This window comes from Bombina bombina, chromosome 6 (genome assembly GCF_027579735.1).
Source record: "Bombina bombina isolate aBomBom1 chromosome 6, aBomBom1.pri, whole genome shotgun sequence".
NCBI classification, from domain to species: Eukaryota; Metazoa; Chordata; class Amphibia; order Anura; family Bombinatoridae; genus Bombina; species Bombina bombina.
Window position 1 is genome coordinate 29,026,691 of NC_069504.1, and position 19,258 is coordinate 29,045,948.

A 19,258-nucleotide genomic window follows, 5' to 3' on the forward strand; every position below is an offset into this window, starting at 1 on the left:
ACTGCTACCAAGACAGCATGAAATGTTGGCCCCCGATCCGGGACCGGATCTGGTGGGGGGCAGACTCTCTCTCTTCGCTCAGGCTTGGGCAAGAGATGTTCTGGATCCTTGGGCGCTAGAAATAGTCTCCCAAGGTTATCTTCTGGAATTCAAGGGACTTCCCCCAAGGGGGAGGTTCCACAGGTCTCAGTTGTCTTCAGACCACATAAAAAGACAGGCATTCTTACATTGTGTAGAAGACCTGTTAAAAATGGGAGTGATTCATCCTGTTCCATTAAGAGAACAAGGGATGGGGTTCTACTCCAATCTGTTCATAGTTCCCAAAAAAGAGGGAACGTTCAGACCAATCTTAGATCTCAAGATCTTAAACAAGTTTCTCAAGGTTCCATCGTTCAAGATGGAAACCATTCGAACTATTCTTCCTTCCATCCAGGAAGGTCAATTCATGACCACGGTGGATTTAAAGGATGCGTATCTACATATTCCTATCCACAAGGAACATCATCGGTTCCTAAGGTTCGCATTCCTGGACAAGCATTACCAGTTCGTGGCGCTTCCTTTCGGATTAGCCACTGCTCCTAGGATTTTCACAAAGGTACTAGGGTCCCTTCTAGCTGTGCTAAGACCAAGGGGCATTGCTGTAGTACCTTACTTGGACGACATTCTGATTCAAGCGTCGTCCCTTCCTCAAGCAAAGGCTCACACGGACATTGTCCTGGCCTTTCTCAGATCTCACGGTTGGAAAGTGAACGTGGAAAAGAGTTCTCTATCTCCGTCAACAAGGGTTCCCTTCTTGGGAACAATAATAGACTCCTTAGAAATGAGGATTTTTCTGACAGAGGCCAGAAAAACAAAACTTCTAGACTCTTGTCGGATACTTCATTCCGTTCCTCTTCCTTCCATAGCTCAGTGCATGGAAGTGATCGGGTTGATGGTAGCGGCAATGGACATAGTTCCTTTTGCGCGCATTCATCTGAGACCATTACAACTGTGCATGCTCAGTCAGTGGAATGGGGACTATACAGACTTGTCTCCGAAGATACAAGTAAATCAGAGGACCAGAGACTCACTCCGTTGGTGGCTGTCCCTGGACAACCTGTCACAAGGGATGACATTCCGCAGACCAGAGTGGGTCATTGTCACGACCGACGCCAGTCTGATGGGCTGGGGCGCGGTCTGGGGATCCCTGAAAGCTCAGGGTCTTTGGTCTCGGGAAGAATCTCTTCTACCGATAAATATTCTGGAACTGAGAGCGATATTCAATGCTCTCAAGGCTTGGCCTCAGCTAGCGAGGGCCAAGTTCATACGGTTTCAATCAGACAACATGACAACTGTTGCGTACATCAACCATCAGGGGGGAACAAGGAGTTCCCTAGCGATGGAAGAAGTGACCAAAATCATTCTATGGGCGGAGTCTCACTCCTGCCACCTGTCTGCTATCCACATCCCAGGAGTGGAAAATTGGGAAGCGGATTTTCTGAGTCGTCAGACATTGCATCCGGGGGAGTGGGAACTCCATCCGGAAATCTTTGCCCAAGTCACTCAGCTGTGGGGCATTCCAGACATGGATCTGATGGCCTCTCGTCAGAACTTCAAAGTTCCTTGCTACGGGTCCAGATCCAGGGATCCCAAGGCGGCTCTAGTGGATGCACTAGTAGCACCTTGGACCTTCAAACTAGCTTATGTGTTCCCGCCGTTTCCTCTCATCCCCAGGCTGGTAGCCAGGATCAATCAGGAGAGGGCGTCGGTGATCTTGATAGCTCCTGCGTGGCCACGCAGGACTTGGTATGCAGATCTGGTGAATATGTCATCGGCTCCACCTTGGAAGCTACCTTTGAGACGAGACCTTCTTGTTCAGGGTCCGTTCGAACATCCGAATCTGGTTTCACTCCAGCTGACTGCTTGGAGATTGAACGCTTGATCTTATCGAAGCGAGGGTTCTCAGATTCTGTTATCGATACTCTTGTTCAGGCCAGAAAGCCTGTAACTAGAAAGATTTACCACAAAATTTGGAAAAAATATATCTGTTGGTGTGAATCTAAAGGATTCCCTTGGGACAAGGTTAAGATTCCTAAGATTCTATCCTTCCTTCAAGAAGGATTGGAAAAAGGATTATCTGCAAGTTCCCTGAAGGGACAGATTTCTGCCTTGTCTGTGTTACTTCACAAAAAGCTGGCAGCTGTGCCAGATGTTCAAGCCTTTGTTCAGGCTCTGGTTAGAATTAAGCCTGTTTACAAACCTTTGACTCCTCCTTGGAGTCTCAATTTAGTTCTTTCAGTTCTTCAGGGGGTTCCGTTTGAACCCTTACATTCCGTTGATATTAAGTTATTATCTTGGAAAGTTTTGTTTTTAGTTGCAATTTCTTCTGCTAGAAGAGTTTCAGAATTATCTGCTCTGCAGTGTTCTCCTCCTTATCTGGTGTTCCATGCAGATAAGGTGGTTTTACGTACTAAACCTGGTTTTCTTCCAAAAGTTGTTTCTAACAAAAACATTAACCAGGAGATTATCGTACCTTCTCTGTGTCCGAAACCAGTTTCAAAGAAGGAACGTTTGTTGCACAATTTGGATGTTGTTCGCGCTCTAAAATTCTATTTAGATGCTACAAAGGATTTTAGACAAACATCTTCCTTGTTTGTTGTTTATTCCGGTAAAAGGAGAGGTCAAAAAGCAACTTCTACCTCTCTCTCTTTTTGGATTAAAAGCATCATCAGATTGGCTTACGAGACTGCCGGACGGCAGCCTCCCGAAAGAATCACAGCTCATTCCACTAGGGCTGTGGCTTCCACATGGGCCTTCAAGAACGAGGCTTCTGTTGATCAGATATGTAGGGCAGCGACTTGGTCTTCACTGCACACTTTTACCAAATTTTACAAGTTTGATACTTTTGCTTCTTCTGAGGCTATTTTTGGGAGAAAGGTTTTGCAAACCGTGGTGCCTTCCATTTAGGTGACCTGATTTGCTCCCTCCCTTCATCCGTGTCCTAAAGCTTTGGTATTGGTTCCCACAAGTAAGGATGACGCCGTGGACCGGACACACCTATGTTGGAGAAAACAGAATTTATGTTTACCTGATAAATTACTTTCTCCAACGGTGTGTCCGGTCCACGGCCCGCCCTGGGTTTTTTAATCAGGTCTGATAATTTATTTTCTTTAACTACAGTCACCACGGTACCATATGGTTTCTCCTATGCAAATATTCCTCCTTAACGTCGGTCGAATGACTGGGGTAGGCGGAGCCTAGGAGGGATCATGTGACCAGCTTTGCTGGGCTCTTTGCCATTTCCTGTTGGGGAAGAGAATATCCCACAAGTAAGGATGACGCCGTGGACCGGACACACCGTTGGAGAAAGTAATTTATCAGGTAAACATAAATTCTGTTTTTAATTCTGGATCCAACTTTGTTTATAATCAGCCTCTGGGCCTAGTCCAGCAGGCCCATTTATCAAGCTCCGTATGGAGCTTGAAGGGCCGTGTTTCTGGCGAGTCTTCAGACTCGCCAGAAACACAAGTTATGAAGCAGCGGTCTAAAGACCGCTGCTTCATAACCCTGTCCGCCTGCTCTGAGCAGGCGGACAGGAACCGCCTGAAATCAACCCGATCGAATACGATCGGGTTGATTGACAGCTCCCTGCTGGCGGCCGATTGGCCGCGAGTCAGCAGGGGGCGGCATTGCACCAGCAGCTCTTGTGAGCTGCTGGTGCAATGTTAAATGTGGAGAGCGTATTGCTCTCCGCATTTAGCGAGGTCTTGCGGATCTGATCCGCAGTGTCGGATCAGGTCCGCAAGCCCTTTGATAAATGGGCCCCCAGGTGTCCTCCTTTATACACAGTTTGTTAAAAACAATTTTAAAATGAACTGGCTAAGTAGTTAACCAATCATGATTGAGGAGGAAGCGCTGATTGTTAGAACTGAGGCCGCCTACTCAGTTCAATTGGCTACTCAGTGATAGCATCCAGCTCCTCATTTACTATGTTACTAGCCACTCCATTCCCTCTAGCAGCCCTAGATCTAATCTGAAGAGCAGACGTTCTCTTCTACAATGAACCTTCTATTTTCAATCCTAATTACTTGTCATTACCTAACTAAAGAGAGATGTTACCCAAAATGTTTAAATACTACATCAGGGGACTATAGATGTGCCAGCTAGAAAGTAAGACACCTAATTATTGAGGCCCAGAAGATTTCCTATGATTCTCCTGTCTTCCTCTTGTCACTGTTATATGGAATACAAATATGTTATGGGTGAGTTTGTTGATGTATCCTTGGATGCAGCATAAATACATTAATGCCTATAGAATTCATTGCCTTTGTTCCCAGGATGCAACTTCCAGGGTCATAACTACGCAGATGGTGAGCAATTCACTTCTCCGCAGAGTGAGTGTGAGCAGTGCCGCTGTATGGTGAGTGGGCTTTGGGTAAAAATAAAAAGGAAGATATTTAATGCCTTGATTAAAGATGGTTACAGCTTGGCAGCCAATCTGTTAAAGGAAAAAATAACCCAAAAAGGCTGTGATTAAAAGATGAATTGAGAATTAGAGAAACGGCCTATTAATTTTACTTTTAAAATGACAAAAACATTCATTAGGAGTCCACCTTCATTGTGATTGTTTTTTTGCACATAATATTTGTTTTTTTTATATAGCAATGGTTGTTCTAAATGGTTCTGTAGTACAGCATTTAGGTAACTTAATAGACCTTTCATGGGTATCACTAATAAATGAATGTAAAGATCTCATTGTCAGCAGAGTAGGAATAAATTAATTAAGGAATTTCTCCAATAGTTGTCTCTGGGTCTGTTCCAACCACTTAGAAGAGCCGTGCAAAGTGTATGGTATGGCAGGTCATGGGCAGATCAAATTTAAGAACATTGCAATCTACTCAAAAACTATTATAAAACTGTGATGATATGGCATGTAGTATATGTTAGTCCAGGTTGGGATTAACTGGCAGAGCATCGAATTTATGGCACATTGACCCAGCACTCTATATGGAATCCAGTCCTCGACCCATTTATTGAATATTAGGATGAGACATCTCATAGTCAGGCAGGAAAGGCTGTCAACAGACATGCAAGAAGAGTACCAGTGATTGTCCAAGTGAGAAGTCAAAAGCCAATGAAGGGGTCAAAAGACTATCAGATATGATGAGCAGAATCAGCAGATGAGTGGTCAAGAAGAGTAGTGTCAGCAGCAAAGAGATTAAAGAAGTCCAATAAATGGGCAAAGAGGGCCATGGCTCGCAAGAATCTATATTTCAAGTGGCAGGAATCTGGCACTCAAATGACAATTTCAAATAATCATGAGAGATAGAAGGTGGTAAAGATGAGACAGAACAGACAGACAGTGTGACAAAAAACTGTTATCTCATTACTTTCCAGCAGATTTCCACCATATAAATTCCACCAAAATGTTTCTGTGGAATTCCAACCCACCAGAAAATGCATATCTAGCAGGTTTTCCTATGATATTAGTAGGTTTCACCAGCACAGACCTCTTGACTATACAATGCACAATGTTTTTTAATGTTAAAGTTCTTGCACATGCTCAGTTGACAGATTGGTTGCAAATAAGCGTGCGTAGAGATACTTTATGGAGATACAAATATTATTAAATGAATTACTGATAATGTTTCATTTATGTGATGTCCTCTTTAGAAGCTTATGTGTTCCTTCTTTAACCAGAATTTCCTGTTATAACTTAAACATCATTTTCGTGAGTAAACTAATTCAGATAACAGCTGTTCAAATGAATTGGAATAACTAAAATGATTTATAAAAAAAAACAAGCGTGTGCTGTGTTCTTGCAGAAGGGTCATGTGACCTGCAGTTTGCGACTCTGTGGTAAAGTGACCTGCTCACATCCGGCGGAGGATCCCTGCATGTGCCCTGTGTGCAATGGCTGCAACTACAATGGACGAGACTGCACCAACGGAGAGACCTTTCCTGACCCTGAGGATGAGTGCAGCCGCTGCTCCTGCAGAGTGAGTCAGGATCCCTGAGAGGGACACAGGGCACATAGACAACAGCAGAAGAAGGGAGAGAGCTCAGGCAGAATAGAATACCAGGAGATGGGCAGGTAGTAAAGACATAAAGAGACCACCAGGAGATGGGCAGGTAGTAAAGACATAAACAGAACATCAGGGGAGGGAAAGATGATAAAGACAGAGACCACCAGGTGAGGGGCAGATACCAAAGATATAAAGAGACCACCATGTGAGAGACAGATAACAAAGATATAATGAGACCACCAGGTGAGGCGCAGATAACAAAGATATAAAGAGACCACCAGGTGAGGAGCAGATACCAAAGATATAAAGAGACCACCAGGTGAGAGGCAGATAACAAAGATATAAAGAGACCACCAGGTGAGAAGCAGATAACAAAGATATAAAGAGACCACCAGGTGAGACGCAGATAACAAAGATATAAAGAGACCACCAGGTGAGGCGCAGATAACAAAGATATAAAGAGACCACCAGGTGAGAGGCAGATAACAAAGATATAAAGAGACCACCAGGTGAGGCACAGATAACAAAGATATAAAGAGACCACCAGGTGAGGCAGATAACAAAGATATAAAGAGACCACCAGGTGAGGCGCAGATAACAAAGATATAAAGAGACCACCAGGTGAGGCGCAGATAACAAAGATATAAAGAGACCACCAGGTGAGGCGCAGATAACAAAGATATAAAGAGACCACCAGGTGAGGGGCAGATAACAAAGATATAAAGAGACCACCAGGTGAGAAGCAGATAACAAAGATATAAAGAGACCACCAGGTGAGAAGCAGATAACAAAGATATAAAGAGACCACCAGGTGAGGCACAGATAACAAAGATATAAAGAGACCACCAGGTGAGGCGCAGATAACAAAGATATAAAGAGACCACCAGGTGAGGGGCAGATAACAAAGATATAAAGAGACCACCAGGTGAGGCGCAGATAACAAAGATATAAAGAGACCACCAGGTGAGGCGCAGATAACAAAGATATAAAGAGACCACCAGGTGAGGCGCAGATAACAAAGATATAAAGAGACCACCAGGTGAGGCGCAGATAACAAAGATATAAAGAGACCACCAGGTGAGGCGCAGATAACAAAGATATAAAGAGACCACCAGGTGAGGCGCAGATAACAAAGATATAAAGAGACCACCAGGTGAGGCGCAGATAACAAAGATATAAAGAGACCACCAGGTGAGGCGCAGATAACAAAGATATAAAGAGACCACCAGGTGAGGCGCAGATAACAAAGATATAAAGAGACCACCAGGTGAGAAGCAGATAACAAAGATATAAAGAGACCACCAGGTGAGACGCAGATAACAAAGATATAAAGAGACCACCAGGTGAGACGCAGATAACAAAGATATAAAGAGACCACCAGGTGAGGGGCAGATAACAAAGATATAAAGAGACCACCAGGTGAGACGCAGATAACAAAGATATAAAGAGACCACCAGGTGAGACGCAGATAACAAAGATATAAAGAGACCACCAGGTGAGAGGCAGATAACAAAGATATAAAGAGACCACCAGGTGAGGCGCAGATAACAAAGATATAAAGAGACCACCAGGTGAGAGGCGCAGATAACAAAGATATAAAGAGACCACCAGGTGAGGGGCAGATAACAAAGATATAAAGAGACCACCAGGTGAGAGGCAGATAACAAAGATATAAAGAGACCACCAGGTGAGGCGCAGATAACAAAGATATAAAGAGACCACCAGGTGAGGCGCAGATAACAAAGATATAAAGAGACCACCAGGTGAGAGGCAGATAACAAAGATATAAAGAGACCACCAGGTGAGGCGCAGATAACAAAGATATAAAGAGACCACCAGGTGAGGAGCAGATAACAAAGATATAAAGAGACCACCAGGTGAGGGGCAGATAACAAAGATATAAAGAGACCACCAGGTGAGAGGCAGATAACAAAGATATAAAGAGACCACCAGGTGAGGCGCAGATAACAAAGATATAAAGAGACCACCAGGTGAGGCGCAGATAACAAAGATATAAAGAGACCACCAGGTGAGGCGCAGATAACAAAGATATAAAGAGACCACCAGGTGAGGCGCAGATAACAAAGATATAAAGAGACCACCAGGTGAGGGGCAGATAACAAAGATATAAAGAGACCACCAGGTGAGAGGCGCAGATAACAAAGATATAAAGAGACCACCAGGTGAGAGGCAGATAACAAAGACAGAAAGAGACCACCAGGTGAGAGACAGATAACAAAGATATAAAGAGACCACCAGGTGAGGCGCAGATAACAAAGATATAAAGAGACCACCAGGTGAGGCGCAGATAACAAAGATATAAAGAGACCACCAGGTGAGGCGCAGATAACAAAGATATAAAGAGACCACCAGGTGAGAGGCAGATAACAAAGATATAAAGAGACCACCAGGTGAGGCGCAGATAACAAAGATATAAAGAGACCACCAGGTGAGGCGCAGATAACAAAGATATAAAGAGACCACCAGGTGAGGCGCAGATAACAAAGATATAAAGAGACCACCAGGTGAGGGGCAGATAACAAAGATATAAAGAGACCACCAGGTGAGGCGCAGATAACAAAGATATAAAGAGACCACCAGGTGATGCGCAGATAACAAAGATATAAAGAGACCACCAGGTGAGAAGCAGATAACAAAGATATAAAGAGACCACCAGGTGAGGCGCAGATAACAAAGATATAAAGAGACCACCAGGTGAGGGGCAGATAACAAAGATATAAAGAGACCACCAGGTGAGGCGCAGATAACAAAGATATAAAGAGACCACCAGGTGAGAGGCAGATAACAAAGATATAAAGAGACCACCAGGTGAGAGGCGCAGATAACAAAGATATAAAGAGACCACCAGGTGAGAGGCGCAGATAACAAAGATATAAAGAGACCACCAGGTGAGAGGCGCAGATAACAAAGACATAAAGAGACCACCAGGTGAGACGCAGATAACAAAGATATAAAGAGACCACCAGGTGAGGCGCAGATAACAAAGATATAAAGAGACCACCAGGTGAGGCGCAGATAACAAAGATATAAAGAGACCACCAGGTGAGGGGCAGATAACAAAGATATAAAGAGACCACCAGGTGAGGCGCAGATAACAAAGATATAAAGAGACCACCAGGTGAGAGGCAGATAACAAAGATATAAAGAGACCACCAGGTGAGGCGCAGATAACAAAGATATAAAGAGACCACCAGGTGAGGGGCAGATAACAAAGATATAAAGAGACCACCAGGTGAGAGGCAGATAACAAAGATATAAAGAGACCACCAGGTGAGGGGCAGATAACAAAGATATAAAGAGACCACCAGGTAAGGGGCAGATAACAAAGATATAAAGAGACCACCAGGTGAGGCGCAGATAACAAAGATATAAAGAGACCACCAGGTGAGAGACAGATAACAAAGATATAAAGAGACCACCAGGTGAGGGGCAGATAACAAAGATATAAAGAGACCACCAGGTGAGGCGCAGATAACAAAGATATAAAGAGACCACCAGGTGAGAGGCAGATAACAAAGATATAAAGAGACCACCAGGTGAGGCGCAGATAACAAAGATATAAAGAGACCACCAGGTGAGGCGCAGATAACAAAGATATAAAGAGACCACCAGGTGAGAGGCGCAGATAACAAAGATATAAAGAGACCACCAGGTGAGAGGCGCAGATAACAAAGATATAAAGAGACCACCAGGTGAGGGGCAGATAACAAAGATATAAAGAGACCACCAGGTGAGAGGCAGATAACAAAGATATAAAGAGACCACCAGGTGAGGCGCAGATAACAAAGATATAAAGAGACCACCAGGTGAGAAGCAGATAACAAAGATATAAAGAGACCACCAGGTGAGAGGCAGATAACAAAGATATAAAGAGACCACCAGGTGAGGCGCAGATAACAAAGATATAAAGAGACCACCAGGTGAGGGGCAGATAACAAAGATATAAAGAGACCACCAGGTGAGAAGCAGATAACAAAGATATAAAGAGACCACCAGGTGAGAAGCAGATAACAAAGATATAAAGAGACCACCAGGTGAGAAGCAGATAACAAAGATATAAAGAGACCACCAGGTGAGAAGCAGATAACAAAGATATAAAGAGACCACCAGGTGAGAGGCAGATAACAAAGATATAAAGAGACCACCAGGTGAGAGGCAGATAACAAAGATATAAAGAGACCACCAGGTGAGAAGCAGATAACAAAGATATAAAGAGACCACCAGGTGAGGCGCAGATAACAAAGATATAAAGAGACCACCAGGTGAGAGGCGCAGATAACAAAGATATAAAGAGACCACCAGGTGAGGCGCAGATAACAAAGATATAAAGAGACCACCAGGTGAGGCGCAGATAACAAAGATATAAAGAGACCACCAGGTGAGAGGCAGATAACAAAGATATAAAGAGACCACCAGGTGAGGCGCAGATAACAAAGATATAAAGAGACCACCAGGTGAGGCGCAGATAACAAAGATATAAAGAGACCACCAGGTGAGGGGCAGATAACAAAGATATAAAGAGACCACCAGGTGAGGGGCAGATAACAAAGATATAAAGAGACCACCAGGTGAGGGGCAGATAACAAAGATATAAAGAGACCACCAGGTGAGGGGCAGATAACAAAGATATAAAGAGACCACCAGGTGAGAGGCAGATAACAAAGATATAAAGAGACCACCAGGTGAGGCGCAGATAACAAAGATATAAAGAGACCACCAGGTGAGGCGCAGATAACAAAGATATAAAGAGACCACCAGGTGAGGGGCAGATAACAAAGATATAAAGAGACCACCAGGTGAGGCGCAGATAACAAAGATATAAAGAGACCACCAGGTGAGGCGCAGATAACAAAGATATAAAGAGACCACCAGGTGATGCACAGATAACAAAGATATAAAGAGACCACCAGGTGAGAGGCGCAGATAACAAAGATATAAAGAGACCACCAGGTGAGAGGCGCAGATAACAAAGATATAAAGAGACCACCAGGTGAGGCGCAGATAACAAAGATATAAAGAGACCACCAGGTGAGAGGCAGATAACAAAGATATAAAGAGACCACCAGGTGAGAGGCAGATAACAAAGATATAAAGAGACCACCAGGTGAGGCGCAGATAACAAAGATATAAAGAGACCACCAGGTGAGAAGCAGATAACAAAGATATAAAGAGACCACCAGGTGAGGCGCAGATAACAAAGATATAAAGAGACCACCAGGTGAGGCGCAGATAACAAAGATATAAAGAGACCACCAGGTGAGACGCAGATAACAAAGATATAAAGAGACCACCAGGTGAGGGGCAGATAACAAAGATATAAAGAGACCACCAGGTGAGACGCAGATAACAAAGATATAAAGAGACCACCAGGTGAGGCGCAGATAACAAAGATATAAAGAGACCACCAGGTGAGGCGCAGATAACAAAGATATAAAGAGACCACCAGGTGAGGCGCAGATAACAAAGATATAAAGAGACCACCAGGTGAGAGGCAGATAACAAAGATATAAAGAGACCACCAGGTGAGAGACAGATAACAAAGATATAAAGAGACCACCAGGTGAGACGCAGATAACAAAGATATAAAGAGACCACCAGGTGAGGCGCAGATAACAAAGATATAAAGAGACCACCAGGTGAGGCGCAGATAACAAAGATATAAAGAGACCACCAGGTGAGGCGCAGATAACAAAGATATAAAGAGACCACCAGGTGAGAGGCAGATAACAAAGATATAAAGAGACCACCAGGTGAGGCGCAGATAACAAAGATATAAAGAGACCACCAGGTGAGAGGCAGATAACAAAGATATAAAGAGACCACCAGGTGAGGCGCAGATAACAAAGATATAAAGAGACCACCAGGTGAGGGGCAGATAACAAAGATATAAAGAGACCACCAGGTGAGAGGCAGATAACAAAGATATAAAGAGACCACCAGGTGAGGCGCAGATAACAAAGATATAAAGAGACCACCAGGTGAGAGGCGCAGATAACAAAGATATAAAGAGACCACCAGGTGAGGGGCAGATAACAAAGATATAAAGAGACCACCAGGTGAGGGGCAGATAACAAAGATATAAAGAGACCACCAGGTGAGGCGCAGATAACAAAGATATAAAGAGACCACCAGGTGAGGGGCAGATAACAAAGATATAAAGAGACCACCAGGTGAGGGGCAGATAACAAAGATATAAAGAGACCACCAGGTGAGGGGCAGATAACAAAGATATAAAGAGACCACCAGGTGAGGGGCAGATAACAAAGATATAAAGAGACCACCAGGTGAGAGGCAGATAACAAAGATATAAAGAGACCACCAGGTGAGGCGCAGATAACAAAGATATAAAGAGACCACCAGGTGAGGGGCAGATAACAAAGATATAAAGAGACCACCAGGTGAGGCGCAGATAACAAAGATATAAAGAGACCACCAGGTGAGGGGCTGATAACAAAGATATAAAGAGACCACCAGGTGAGAGGCGCAGATAACAAAGATATAAAGAGACATCCAGGTGAAGGGCAGATAACAAAGATATAAAGAGACCACCAGGTGAGAGGCAGATAACAAAGATATAAAGAGACCACCAGGTGAGGCACAGATAACAAAGATATAAAGAGACCACCAGGTGAGGCGCAGATAACAAAGATATAAAGAGACCACCAGGTGAGGCGCAGATAACAAAGATATAAAGAGACCACCAGGTGAGGGGCGCAGATAACAAAGATATAAAGAGACCACCAGGTGAGAGGCAGATAACAAAGATATAAAGAGACCACCAGGTGAGGCGCAGATAACAAAGATATAAAGAGACCACCAGGTGAGAGGCAGATAACAAAGATATAAAGAGACCACCAGGTGAGAGGCAGATAACAAAGATATAATGAGACCACCAGGTGAGAGGCAGATAACAAAGATATAAAGAGACCACCAGGTGAGGCGCAGATAACAAAGATATAAAGAGACCACCAGGTGAGGCGCAGATAACAAAGATATAAAGAGACCACCAGGTGAGGCGCAGATAACAAAGATATAAAGAGACCACCAGGTGAGAGGCAGATAACAAAGATATAAAGAGACCACCAGGTGAGAGGCAGATAACAAAGATATAAAGAGACCACCAGGTGAGAGGCAGATAACAAAGATATAAAGAGACCACCAGGTGAGAAGCAGATAACAAAGATATAAAGAGACCACCAGGTGAGGCGCAGATAACAAAGATATAAAGAGACCACCAGGTGAGAGACAGATAACAAAGATATAAAAGAGACCACCAGGTGAGGCGCAGATAACAAAGATATAAAGAGACCACCAGGTGAGGCGCAGATAACAAAGATATAAAGAGACCACCAGGTGAGGCGCAGATAACAAAGATATAAAGAGACCACCAGGTGAGGCGCAGATAACAAAGATATAAAGAGACCACCAGGTGAGGCGCAGATAACAAAGATATAAAGAGACCACCAGGTGAGGGGCAGATAACAAAGATATATAGAGACCACCAGGTGAGGCGCAGATAACAAAGATATAAAGAGACCACCAGGTGAGAGGCAGATAACAAAGATATAAAGAGACCACCAGGTGAGGCGCAGATAACAAAGATATAAAGAGACCACCAGGTGAGGCGCAGATAACAAAGATATAAAGAGACCACCAGGTGAGGGGCAGATAACAAAGATATAAAGAGACCACCAGGTGAGGCAGATAACAAAGATATAAAGAGACCACCAGGTGAGAGGCAGATAACAAAGATATAAAGAGACCACCAGGTGAGGCGCAGATAACAAAGATATAAAGAGACCACCAGGTGAGGCGCAGATAACAAAGATATAAAGAGACCACCAGGTGAGAGGCGCAGATAACAAAGATATAAAGAGACCACCAGGTGAGAGGCGCAGATAACAAAGATATAAAGAGACCACCAGGTGAGAGGCGCAGATAACAAAGATATAAAGAGACCACCAGGTGAGAGGCGCAGATAACAAAGATATAAAGAGACCACCAGGTGAGGGGCAGATAACAAAGATATAAAGAGACCAGCAGGTGAGAAGCAGATAACAAAGATATAAAGAGACCACCAGGTGAGAGGCAGATAACAAAGATATAAAGAGACCACCAGGTGAGGCGCAGATAACAAAGATATAAAGAGACCACCAGGTGAGGCGCAGATAACAAAGATATAAAGAGACCACCAGGTGAGAGGCAGATAACAAAGATATAAAGAGACCACCAGGTGAGAAGCAGATAACAAAGATATAAAGAGACCACCAGGTGAGAAGCAGATAACAAAGATATAAAGAGACCACCAGGTGAGGGGCAGATAACAAAGATATAAAGAGACCACCAGGTGAGGCGCAGATAACAAAGATATAAAGAGACCACCAGGTGAGGCGCAGATAACAAAGATATAAAGAGACCACCAGGTGAGAGGCAGATAACAAAGATATAAAGAGACCACCAGGTGAGAGGCAGATAACAAAGATATAAAGAGACCACCAGGTGAGGGGCAGATAACAAAGATATAAAGAGACCACCAGGTGAGGCGCAGATAACAAAGATATAAAGAGACCACCAGGTGAGGCGCAGATAACAAAGATATAAAGAGACCACCAGGTGAGGTGCAGATAACAAAGATATAAAGAGACCACCAGGTGAGAGACAGATAACAAAGATATAAAGAGACCACCAGGTAAGGGGCAGATAACAAAGATATAAAGAGACCACCAGGTGAGGGGCAGATAACAAAGATATAAAGAGACCACCAGGTGAGAGGCAGATAACAAAGATATAAAGAGACCACCAGGTGAGGCGCAGATAACAAAGATATAAAGAGACCACCAGGTGAGAGAGCAGATAACAAAGATATAAAGAGACCACCAGGTGAGAGCAGATAACAAAGATATAAAGAGACCACCAGGTGAGAGGCGAGATAACAAAGATATAAAGGAGACCACCAGGTGAGAGGTGCAGATAACAAAGATATAAAGAGACCACCAGGTGAGGGGCAGATAACAAAGATATAAAGAGACCACCAGGTGAGAGGGCAGATAACAAAGGATATAAAGAACCACCAGGTAGGGCAGATAACAAAGATATAAAGAGGACCACCAGGTGAGAGGCAGATAACAAAGATATAAAGAGACCACCAGGTGAGGGGCAGATAACAAAGATATATAGAGACCTACCAGGTGAGAGCAGATAACAAAAGATATAAAGAGACCACCATGGTGAGAGAGCAGATAAACAAAGATATAAAGAGACCACCAGTTGAGGCAGATAACAAAGATATAAAGAGACCACCAGGTGAGAGGAGGCGCAGATAACAAAGATATAAAGAGACCACCAGGTGAGGGGCAGATAACAAAGATATAAAGAGACCACCAGGTGAGGCGCAGATAACAAAGATATAAAGAGACCACCAGGTGAGGCGCAGATAACAAAGATATAAAGAGACCACCAGGTGAGAGACAGATAACAAAGATATAAAGAGACCACCAGGTGAGAGGCGCAGATAACAAAGATATAAAGAGACCACCAGGTGAGGCGCAGATAACAAAGATATAAAGAGACCACCAGGTGAGAGGCAGATAACAAAGATATAAAGAGACCACCAGGTGAGGCGCAGATAACAAAGATATAAAGAGACCACCCAGGTGAGAGGCCAGATAACAAAAGATATAAAGAGACCACCAGGTGAGGGGCCAAGATAACAAAATATAAAGAGACCACCAGGTGAGGCGCAGATAACAAAGATTAAAGAGACCACCAGGTGAGGCGCAGATAACAAAGAATAAAGAGACCACCAGGTGAGGCGCAGATAACAAAGATATAAGAGACCACAGGTGAGGGCGCAGATAACAAAGATATAAAGAGACCACCAGGTGAGGCGCAGATAACAAAGATATAAAGAGACCACCAGGTGAGGAAGCAGATAACAAAGATATAAAGAGACCACCAGGTGAGAGGAAGATAACAAAGATCATAAAGAGACCACCAGGTGAGAGGCAGATAACAAAGATTATAAGAGACCACCAGGTGAGAGGCGCAGATAACAAAGATATAAAGAGACACCAGGTGAGAAGCCAGATAACAAAGATATAAAGAGACCGACCAGGTGAGAGGCGCAGATACCTAAAGATATAAAGAGGGACCACAGGTGAGAGGCAGATAACAGAAGATATAAAGAGACCACCAGGTGAGGCGCAGATAACAAAGATATAAGAGAGACCACCAGGTGAGAGGCGCAGATAACAAAGATATAAAGAGACCCCCAGGTGAGAAGCAGATAACAAAGATATAAAGAGACCACCAGGTGAGGCGCAGATAACAAAGATATAAAGAGACCACCAGGTGAGAGGCAGATAACAAAGATATAAAGAGACCACCAGGTGAGGCGCAGATAACAAAGATATAAAGAGACCACCAGGTGAGGCGCAGATAACAAAGATATAAAGAGACCACCAGGTGAGAGGCAGATAACAAAGATATAAAGAGACCACCAGGTGAGAGGCAGATAACAAAGATATAAAGAGACCACCAGGTGAGAGGCGCAGATAACAAAGATATAAAGAGACCACCAGGTGAGGCGCAGATAACAAAGATATAAAGAGACCACCAGGTGAGAGGCAGATAACAAAGATATAAAGAGACCACCAGGTGAGGCGCAGATAACAAAGATATAAAGAGACCACCAGGTGAGGCGCAGATAACAAAGATATAAAGAGACCACCAGGTGAGAGGCAGATAACAAAGATATAAAGAGACCACCAGGTGAGGAGGCAGATAACAAAGATATAAAGAGACCACCAGGTGAGAGGCAGATAACAAAGATATAAAGAGACCACCAGGTGAGGCGCAGATAACAAAGATATAAAGAGACCACCAGGTGAGAGGCAGATAACAAAGATATAAAGAGACCACCAGGTGAGAGGCGCAGATAACAAAGATATAAAGAGACCACCAGGTGAGAGGCAGATAACAAAGATATAAAGAGACCACCAGGTGAGAGGCAGATAACAAAGATATAAAGAGACCACCAGGTGAGGGGCAGATAACAAAGATATAAAGAGACCACCAGGTGAGGGGCAGATAACAAAGATATAAAGAGACCACCAGGTGAGGGCAGATAACAAAGATATAAAGAGACCACCAGGTGAGGCGCAGATAACAAAGATATAAAGAGACCACCAGGTGAGGGCAGATAACAAAGATATAAAGAGACCACCAGGTGAGAGGCAGATAACAAAGATATAAAGAGACCACCAGGTGAGGCGCAGATAACAAAGATATAAAGAGACCACCAGGTGAGGGGCAGATAACAAAGATATAAAGAGACCACCAGGTGAGAGGCAGATAACAAAGATATAAAGAGACCACCAGGTGAGAGGCAGATAACAAAGATATAAAGAGACCACCAGGTGAGAGGCAGATAACAAAGATATAAAGAGACCACCAGGTGAGAGCAGATAACAAAGATATAAAGAGACCACCAGGTGAGGCGCAGATAACAAAGATATAAAGAGACCACCAGGTGAGGCGCAGATAACAAAGATATAAAGAGACCACCAGGTGAGGCGCAGATAACAAAGATATAAAGAGACCACCAGGTGAGGCGCAGATAACAAAGATATAAAGAGACCACCAGGTGAGGCGCAGATAACAAAGATATAAAGAGACCACCAGGTGAGAGACAGATAACAAAGATATAAAGAGACCACCAGGTGAGAGGCAGATAACAAAGATATAAAGAGACCACCAGGTGAGAGGCAGATAACAAAGATATAAAGAGACCACCAGGTGAGGCGCAGATAACAAAGATATAAAGAGACCACCAGGTGAGGGGCAGATAACAAAGATATAAAGAGACCACCAGGTGAGGGCGCAGATAACAAAGATATAAAGAGACCACCAGGTGAGAGGCAGATAACAAAGATATAAAGAGACCACCAGGTGAGAGGCAGATAACAAAGATATAAAGAGACCACCAGGTGAGACGCAGATAACAAAGATATAAAGAGACCACCAGGTGAGGCGCAGATAACAAAGATATAAAGAGACCACCAGGTGAGGGGCAGATAACAAAGATATAAAGAGACCACCAGGTGAGGAGCAGATAACAAAGATATAAAGAGACCACCAGGTGAGGCGCAGATAACAAAGATATAAAGAGACCACCAGGTGAGAGGCGCAGATAACAAAGATATAAAGAGACCACCAGGTGAGAGGCAGATAACAAAGATATAAAGAGACCACCAGGTGAGAGGCAGATAACAAAGATATAAAGAGACCACCAGGTGAGAGGCAGATAACAAAGATATAAAGAGAACCACCAGGTGAGCGCAGATAACAAAGATATAAAGAGACCACCAGGTGAGGCGCGATAACAAAGATATAAAGAGACCACCAGGTGAGGCGCAGATAACAAAGATATAAAAGAGACCACCAGGTGAGGCCAGATAACAAAGATATACAAGAGACCACCAGGTGAGACGCAGATAACAAAGATATAAAGAGACCACCAGGTGAGGGCGCAGATAACAAAGATATAAAAGACCGACCAGGTGAGAGCAGATAAACAAAGATATAAAGAGACCACCCCAGGTGAGAGCGCAGATAACCAAAGATATAAAGAGACCACAGGTGAGGAGCAGATAACAAAGATATAAGAGACCACCAGGTGAGAGCAGATAACAAGATTATAAGAGACCACCAGGTGAAAGCAGATATACAAAGATATAAAGAGACCACAGGTGAGGCGCAGATAACAAAGATATAAAGAGACCACCAGGTGAGAGCGCAGATAACAAAGATATAAAGAGACCCACCAGGTGAGGGGCAGATAACAAAGATATAAAGAGACCACCAGGTGAGGCGCAGATAACAAAGATATAAAGAGACCACCAGGTGAGAAGCAGATAACAAAGATATAAAGAGACCACCAGGTGAGGCGCAGATAACAAAGATATAAAGAGACCACCAGGTGAGAGGCAGATAACAAAGATATAAAGAGACCACCAGGTGAGGGGCAGATAACAAAGATATAAAGAGACCACCAGGTGAGAGGCAGATAACAAAGATATAAAGAGACCACCAGGTGAGGCGCAGATAACAAAGATATAAAGAGACCACCAGGTGAGAGGCAGATAACAAAGATATAAAGAGACCACCAGGTGAGAGGCAGATAACAAAGATATAAAGAGACCACCAGGTGAGAGGCAGATAACAAAGATATA

General features: G+C 43.7%; 1 protein-coding gene across 1 annotated transcript in view; it reads left to right on the forward strand.

The window, feature by feature from the left end:
- The window catches only part of KCP (kielin cysteine rich BMP regulator), a 565,655-nt gene that overhangs the window by 407,264 nt on the left and 139,133 nt on the right, over positions 1–19,258 (forward strand). The window contains 2 exon segments of the mRNA XM_053716343.1: positions 4,317–4,399; positions 5,805–5,978. Of these exon segments, the coding sequence (XP_053572318.1) occupies positions 4,317–4,399; positions 5,805–5,978 (257 nt within the window).